At 30.9% G+C, this 9,056-nt stretch overlaps 1 protein-coding gene across 1 annotated transcript in view; it reads left to right on the forward strand.

The window, feature by feature from the left end:
• Positions 1 to 1,219: 1,219 nt before the first annotated feature.
• LOC129945974 (mucin-2) overlaps positions 1,220 to 9,056 on the forward strand; it is a 57,630-nt gene continuing 49,793 nt past the window's right edge. The window contains exon 1 of the mRNA XM_056055970.1: positions 1,220 to 1,800. Coding sequence (XP_055911945.1) covers positions 1,687 to 1,800 — 114 coding nt within the window. The 5' untranslated portion in view covers positions 1,220 to 1,686. The remainder of the gene's footprint in view (positions 1,801 to 9,056) is intronic.

Raw genomic sequence — 9,056 nt, forward strand, 5'->3', positions numbered from 1 at the left:
GCTACGATCGAACCAAAGACCTCTGGCATGAAAGTCCAAAACACTAACCATCAAGGCACGAGTACTACAAATTGTGCCTATGCATCATCAAAAATTTGGACCATTCGATAATTAGTTTTTTTTTTCAAAATCAACATCGTCTCCTAACATTTAACCACCTTTAACTCATTCCATTCAAAGTTGTGAACAGTCCTGAACAGAAAAATGATCTTAATTAACTTTATTATTACTCTTAAATGTTATTATAAATTTTTCTACAGTGAAGTTATTTTCCGAATCAAAAGATTATTTAAAGTGAAAATAATATTTAATATGACGACTGCTTTATTCTGTAACTTTTCGATAAAAATACTGGAATAGATAAGAGAAAAGTGAATTCACACTAATCTTTAAAAATGCTTTACATTTAAATTATATATAAGACCTATTTCCTATGAAACAACAACATTCAACATTCACGTCCAATATATGATAAAGATAAGCTAATTTTTATTTGTCAAATTCGTTAGTGACTTTTATTTGACTTCTATGAAAAATATAATAGCAGCTGTCTTTTTCGAGGTGTAACCAGCCTACAAAATATCCATTAACCACCTCTAAGTACTTACACTTTTCCATACAAATAGGAATACTCTATCAAGCTTTCAATATAATTTGTCCCTTAAAACAAAAAGACAAAAGTAAAATAAAAATACATCAAATAGAATAAATCCTAATCTGACATATTAGTTAAGGAACTTAAAAACTTCTGTTACACTTGTCTGATAACAATATAAAAGCTTTATCCTCGTCAAAGAAACTTTTCACATTTTGTTACCGAATACACAGTTTATCAGGTGTCGTGTCGGTATGGTATGGTTTGGTATTATGGTTCTGTGTAATAGAGGGGGCTTGATTTTGGTCATTTTTATACCTCACTAACCGGTTTTTCTAATAACAACAACAAACTAAATGTTTACATTAAGTTGGGATCCTTTTTGCCATCAGCAGTTCAAACAGCTGATGAAACAAACTTCACTTCATATTCAAAACACAAACAACTCATATGCGCATGTCCTTGCGGCGAATTCAGATAAAAAATTATCAAAGAATCCAACAACAAGTCAGCGAAAAAAGGAATAGAGATATGGATAACTTAGCAAACATCAAATTATATGCCTTCGAATTTAAAAAAAGCTCAAGCCTTTGCGAGGTTAAAAGGACAACACATCACAGCGATTGCCTTCAGATGCTTTTTAGCTGCAAACGTTAACGGTTCTGGACTATATTTTCTGCGATTTTCTCATTCGAGTCCTGTGAAAATAATACACAGTGATTAAGCATCCAGTGAATAACGGTACTCGGTGTATACATATATGTAAATTTGTATATGGTGTGTTGTCCTTGTTAACTCATTTAAAGTGTGACCACTTTGGGAATTGGCCAATTAGTCATATAGAGTGGAAGTTTTTGTTGGTCTTGTTTGTTGACCGAGAAAATAAATAGAAATATTTATATCGTCCTTAAATAAACACAGTGAGGCCGGGCAAAACAAAATATTAAGCTGTTGTTTATTGCAGAATAAAACAAAACTGCTCCTTGTGTAGTTGTCATATTTTTCCTAAGTCCCAAGTGTGTATGTGCGTGTATCTAAAAGTGCAAAAATAAACAACAACAACAAAAAGAAAAAGAAAATTCTGACTGACGATGTCTCGAGTAAGGATGAGAACATCGACGACAACTATGAAAAAGTCCTGGGAATACTGGACAGTTCTTCTCATGGGATTATTTTATATTGCAACTAAATGCGATGCTCGTGCGGTGAGTCCTTCTTTTATGTAGATGGAATTTTGTTGTTGTGTTACTTTTTATTAAGGTTCTTTTTTTTTCCTGACCGGGAGCTCAATGCCAACAATATGTACAATTATTTCAACATGTACCTGGCTCGTGTCCCAATGGTTTGTGTTGGGTAGACGTTAACTTGTACAAAAAATACCAACCTCCTAGACGCTGAAAAAATAACTTTATGACATTTTTTCTCGCTTGGTCCTTTCGGGATTACTGATGTCAGGAAACATTTTAGCCTGTGAATGGTGGCAATGCTATGGTAGAGAGCTTGTATAGTTCTTATGTATGAAGTGTAGGTTTGTATGTCCTGACCATCATGTTCGTGTCGTGCTGAAAGGTACCTATCAAAAATATCGCGTGACTATTATATTATTTTCAAGGGAACAACACTCTGACGGACAGCTTGGTTTCCTTTTTCATTAGTTTTTGGAGTTTTTGAAATTGAGAAAAAGCAAGCTTTGATGATAACATGGGTTTTATTAGTTCAATTTAAGTGACAAGAAAAGCCACCGACAGCAAGGACAGACACAAAAAAAAATTACGGAAAAACAACCTTTAAACGATTTTTGATATCTACTTTATTGCTTTTTGAATGACCTTAGGAAAAGTTTCTTGTTTTCTTCTATTTTTCTTTCTCCGTTGAGGGACATTTCTTAATTAAGGTTACCTACGATTAAACTAGAACATTCCTTTTATTTTTAATTTATGTCAAAAGAGTTAACAAGAAAAGCATTAAAATGTTATTTGAAATTGGTTGAATAATTTATTCATTTATGTCACGAAAGGCAAACGAAATAATATACATAGCTAAAAGAGACAAGGTATAAATAAAAGTTTTGACTTTAACTGACCTCTTCTAATTTGGAATTCCGTAGACGAATATTTTGAGTAGAAGTAGTAGAAGGAGAAAATGTAAATTAGGTTGAGAATCAAAAATTTTAAAGAAAGTCGAATAGAAAATCCTTAAATTGTTTTAAAATGTTTTCGTTTTGATTTAAAACTTGACATGTTGTGGAAGTTGATGTAGTATAGTCTTAAATAATGTAGTTTTTAATTATTTAAATAATCATTTTTAATCCAAAACTTAGCTTTGTCTTAAAAATATTCGCATTTAATTTCTAAAAATTAAAATTGGTCTCATATTCTTTTATACGAAAACATAACGTTTTTTTCAGATGCACATTCGAAGCTATCCTTTTTTCAAGGATTAAGACACACATTTTTACCACGTCAGGTTAAAATTGAGCCACTCCAAAATGCTGAAAGTATGCATCTTTACCTTTTAGATACATTTTAAATCAATGTAATATCTCATTAGTTATGAGATTACTTACAGGTTTTTATTTGAATCTTTCTGAAGTTTTAAAAAGTCTTGAATGGAATTCCTTTATGTTCTTGAATAATTAGTTTTAGAGTCAATTTTTAGGGCTGGTTTCGAATACAAACTCCGATTTTAGAAATAAATGTTTTCAACATTATTTTTACTATTTTTTCAACACATTCCAAATAATTCTTGTTATAATTTCAAACCCACGAATTCCCTATAAGATCAGTCAGCTCTTGAAAATCATTATATATTTTATTGCAACAAAAAAAAACTTTTTCATGAAGTAGAAAATGTATAATTTGATTGCAACCTACATTACCTAGATGACCACTGTGAAAGTTCGTTATTAGGAGTTTTAAATATTTCCATACCTCAAAAATATGAAGTTATTTATAAAAAAATGTTTGTATACTTGATTTAGTTTTTCGAAGAAGGATTTCTGCACTTTTACTGTTCCTCACTGTTCCTCAAAAATTTAGTCTTGGCAACCTTCACGTTAGCAAAGAGGAAGTTTTAAATGCTATAAATGGAATTGATGACTCCAAGTCTCCTGGACTTGATGGATTATCACCATTTCTGCTAAAAAAGCAGCTGCTTCTCTAGCAGAACCATTATCAATATTATTTAATATTTCTCTTCAAAGTGGATTATTTCTGAATGAATGGAAAGTATCATTTCTAACTCCTATCTTTAAAGCGAATAAAGATATTTCAAAAGACCAGTTTGTAAGATCTCAAATATACCCAAGCTTTTCGAAAAAATAATTTCCGACAAGATATTCTTCGTTGTGCGTGAGCATATATCAATTTACCAACACGGATTTATAAAAGGAAGGTCTACTTCAACAAATCTTACAATTTTTGTCAATTATGTTCTATCAAACTTTGAGAAAAACTCCCAAATAGAGACTATTTTTACGGACTTTGCTAAAGCCTTTGATATAGTAAGCCACAAGCTTCTTCTTCATAAACTTAGATGTCTAGGATTTCACTCGAACCCCCTTTAGTGGATAGAATCTTATTTAACAGATCGAGTGCAGATTGTAAAGATTGAGAGTTCTTTTTCAGACTATATTCCTGTTCCTTCAGGAGTTCCGCAAGGCAGCCACATCGGCCCTCTGTTATTCCTATTGATATTTCTGAGATTTTTACAAATTCTCAGTGCCTTTTATACGCTGATGACTTAAAGCTTTATAGAAAAATCGATAATTGTCAAGACTGTATCCTTCTTCAAGACGATTTTTCCAGATTCTCCGAATGGTGTGAATTAAATTCTCTACATTTGAACGTATCGAAATGCCAAGTTCTTTCCTGCTCCAGGAAAAATGATATCATTCATTTTAGCTACGGTTTGCAAGATGAAACTCTTCAACGAGTCATTCGAAAAAAAAGATCTAGGTGTTATCCTGGATGATAAATTAATATTTAAATCGCACATTGATTTTTCAGTTAGTAAATCGAACTCTATGCTAGGGTTCATAAAAAGAAATGCCCGTGAATTTTCAGACATTTTTACGTTACGCAGTCTTTTTTTTTTTAAATGGTAGAGGTCAATCTAAGAGTATTGTTCTGTGGTTTGGAACCCATATTATTTAACGGCAGTAGTTAGAATCAAGAAAGTGCAAAAAAGGTTTACAAGGTATGCTATCTCCAAACTTAATTGGAATTTGGAAATGCCCAGTTACAGTAGTCGATGTTTATTATTTGGGATTAATATTCTCGAGCTTCGCAGGAAGTTCTTTTCAATTATGTTTGTTCGGGTATACTTTAAAGTATCAGCGGATTAAACACTTAACCAAACAACTACCAGGTGTAGTCACGACATATAAATCAATTTACAGTGTTATGAATCAATATGAGGCAATTAATTATCCAATTGAAATTTTTAATTCATTGAAACCCGCTGGTATACCACCGTAATGGCACCAGATTGGCAGTGAAAAATGTATTGCCAAATTTGATTGAACAATCTTAACTGGTAAATCAAAAGAAGAAGTGTGTTTGATACCGTGTATCCCTAAGATTCCAACTGACATGCCATTTAAATTCAAAAGATTACAATATGCTGTGCGTTTATCATTTGCGATGTTCATAAACAAGGCCCAAGGGCAAAAACTTCACGTTTGTCGTGTCAATTTGGAGGAATCATGTTTTTCACAAGGCCAACTTTATGTTGACTGTTCCAGCTGTTTTAGACCCAATTCCTTTTCATTTTTTAGTTTTTACTCTTTGCTGATAAATACAATATAAACAATACATTATTTGATTATTTGGACTTTTAAATAGCTAACAATTTTAAATTACTTTTTTGTTTGAATAAATGAACTTAATAATCATTTTTATTATTATTATTCCTTATACGTAGCGAAGCACGTACCGAGCCGCTAGTTTTATATAAAATCGATAGACAAAAAGACAACCATTCGTGAGGTACTACAAATTTTTCAAAGCTTTTTAAGTTTGTATATTTCTTATTTAAAAAAAATAATTTCAAAATTCTAAATTAATTTATATCGCTTGATTCTTTCTTGCTGTAGGCTATGATAGACAGAAGTTCGAAACCAAATTTTGTCACAATGATTCATCTCATGAGTCTTGAGTGTAGTTGCCAAGAAAAAATTAATATAATTTAATGTTATGGCCAAGAATTTAGATTGAAAATGATTTAAAGCAACTACTCAGGGCAACTGGCACTAATTAATTCAGAGCGAGAGGCCCAATTTTCAACCATTTTTGGGCGGTATGTCAGCAATAACCCACCGAATTCTCTCTCTAAAAAGTCAATCATCACGGACTTATCTACGTAGACAAGTGACTTCACATAAACCCACAAAAAATAGTTCACCGGTGTTAAATCGCATCATCGTAAAGGTCACGCTACAGGCCCACGACCCAAATGTTCAACAAATGTTTCTTCAAATAAATTTATTGGGTTGATGCGTCGCACGAAACGAGCAAACGTTGCTTATTAGTAAACATGTATTAATTGTTAAATGACAGATAAAACTGAGTGTAAATTAAGCGACAGCTGTCAAAAAGACCAATTCTGAAAAACGTATTAAAAAAAATAATTTAGGGGGCCTAACAATTCCTACAGAACCAGAGCATAGTGACTAACAGCTTTCAACCATTAATTTGTGCGAGTACTGTTGTCAGAAATAGGGGGACCTACACTTTATGTGCCAAATCCGAACGGCTTATTTAAGAAAGCACTTTTCATGACAAGAATTAATCTTGGAGAATTTTTCAATGCTTCGCAAGAGGCAGTACCCATGAACAAAAAATTTAGATGGCACAGTCAGGGATCAAACCCAAGACCTCTCGTTTCACAGTTCTACGCACTTCGACAGTGCAACGGGTACTACCTGAAACAAGTATTGCCAGATTGAAAACCACATGTCTAAGAAAGAAATTATCAATGCAATTTATGTTTTGAAATTTGAAAGTTCAGAAGGTAAAAATATTTAACGGTAGTACGCAGCTCGAACTAAACTTAAGTTCGCGTTTTTCTTCCAAACTTCTGTTAAATTCTGAGCTTAACTTTTACAAAAAAAACTTTGTGTAGAAAATGCAATTTATCTTTTGAAAACTATCCTCCAAGTTCGGCTTTGAAAGGCTTTCTTCAAGAAAAAACATGACACAAAATAAAAACACAACATATATATATTTCATGACAGAAATATTTTTAAAGAAGTTGTTTTCAAAATCAATTAAATGTAGCCATAGAAAGTTTAAGAGAGTTTGTTAGCTAATATATTTTGCTGAATTTTAGCTCGACTAAGTTTGGCGAAGAATTTTGAATGGAAGCTAAATTTTAGCTCGAGGTGCGTTTATTTTGTGTTTGTTTAGAATTCAATATTTTTAAACTTAAAAAAGCGGTTACCTTTAATGCAAAACATACATTTTAACAAGAAGTCAGTTTTCTAAGTTATTTTTTGAAAAAATTCTAGTTCGGTCAGATTTGCCGAAATGAAAATGTTGACATGTGTGGGTACGTTTGGTCGTCCAAAAACTTAAGAGCAAGTAAATATATGGACTTCGAATAAGTTCTGTTTGACAAAAAATTACGTCTAACGATTCAGAAAGGATTTTAAAATTGATCTGATCTCACGAAAATCACGTTTTTGACACTATGGTAAGATTTTAAGAAAAATCGAAGACGATAACAAAAATAAAATATCTTAAAATCTTTTCAAAAATTATATATGTCAAATCTTGTTGCAAACTTTTAGTTAATGGATTAAAAAAATTTAATTGTCAACTTTGATTTCAAAGCACAAAACCTGCTAAAACGGAAAACAAGAAATGGTTTTCGACTGAAATATCTTGAGAACAAAGAAAGATATTGACTTAAAATTTTTACAAAGTATTGTTAGCAATATTTTATTAAAGATTTAGGAAAATCGATGATGTCAATTTAATTTCTTAACATCGAAATATTGAACATAAGATGTACATATAAACTGAAATAAGAAGTTCTTCCAATCGAGTAAACAAATATTTTTCAAAAGACTACTGACTTTCCATTTTCAGTTTAACCTTTTTTTGGTTAGTTTAAATATAACCAACTTTCTGTTGTTCCTATTTTGGTTATCGTTCAAATATCCAAACTGAATGACTAAATAAAACTTGTCTTTCAAAAATTGATAAAATATACCTCTTAAGACCTTCATCAAATTTGGCCGACAAAATTGACATTTCCATTCAAATATTTTTTCTTATTGTTCAAAAGATCATTATTTGATTGAAAGGATAAAACTTTATTCACCACTTTTACTTGGATATTTATTTATTTTAAACAAAACAAATGATAGTCAGCTTTAATTTAGTTTAGTTAAGCAGATACAAGGACATATATTAAAATAGATAGCCTTAAAAAAGAAACGTGTTTCCTGCACGTTTCTTATAACAATATTATTAAAATGTAATAAGACCTTTACCGAGCTTATACCTTCTATTATTCTGTTATAATAAACCAAAATAACCTTTTTAAAAATAAGAAAATACAACACAAACAAAAGAAAAACAAGGAGCAGCAATATACGAGCTTACATTTTTAAATAAATCAAAAAGAAATTATTTTGATATCATGTCCTTTTTCACTTAATTTCCATTAGAGTTCCTCTAGGTAGGACTGAAAAATTGTTTCCTCCCATTTAAAATTGTGTTTTCCTTTTTTTTTTGTTCAAGGACCTTTCAATTTAGTATATGTGTTTGTATGTGTGTATATCGTTCATTGAAGTTGTTATAAGCAAAGGATATACAACTTGAACTAAATTTTTTGAAATGGTTTGAAAATGGTTTGTCAACATTTTATGTCCTGAAGAAAATTGAGAAAATAAAAGGATACCCATATTGAAGAACATATATAAAATTGGTTCATTCATGAGTTTATCCTTTCTTCTATAAGAATTAATCCCATTTACCTTTGTTGGATCTGTAAGGAAACAAAAAAGAAAATACTTGTAGTAGATTGAGTTAATATTCCCTTAAATGTCTTGTGAAAAAAAGGAGCTGACCCTTTTGCTGTTGACAATTTGGGAATACTGGGTAAAGGTTTCAAAATAAAAATATACGTATGTATGTTTAAGCAAAGAAACAAGAAAAGGCAAATAACCACAACACGGAACGAAATAACAATAATAAAACAAATAAAAAAAACTAAAACAAACAAGAGAATATGAGGACAGAAAATATAAAGAACAAGGGACTTGATTTTACTTCTTCTAAAATGAATAAAACGTACATACATATTTTTGATCCTGAGTAAAGTGATTTTATTTTTTCATTTTGATTTGATTTGATTTGAAGAAGAAAGAATTCACATTTTTTGGTTAAAAGAAATCTTACATTCTTTTAATATTTATGATTTTCTTTGAATTGATAAAAAGGACAATACGAGA

Source organism: Eupeodes corollae, chromosome 2 (assembly GCF_945859685.1).
Source record: "Eupeodes corollae chromosome 2, idEupCoro1.1, whole genome shotgun sequence".
In the NCBI taxonomy this organism is placed as follows: domain Eukaryota; kingdom Metazoa; phylum Arthropoda; class Insecta; order Diptera; family Syrphidae; genus Eupeodes; species Eupeodes corollae.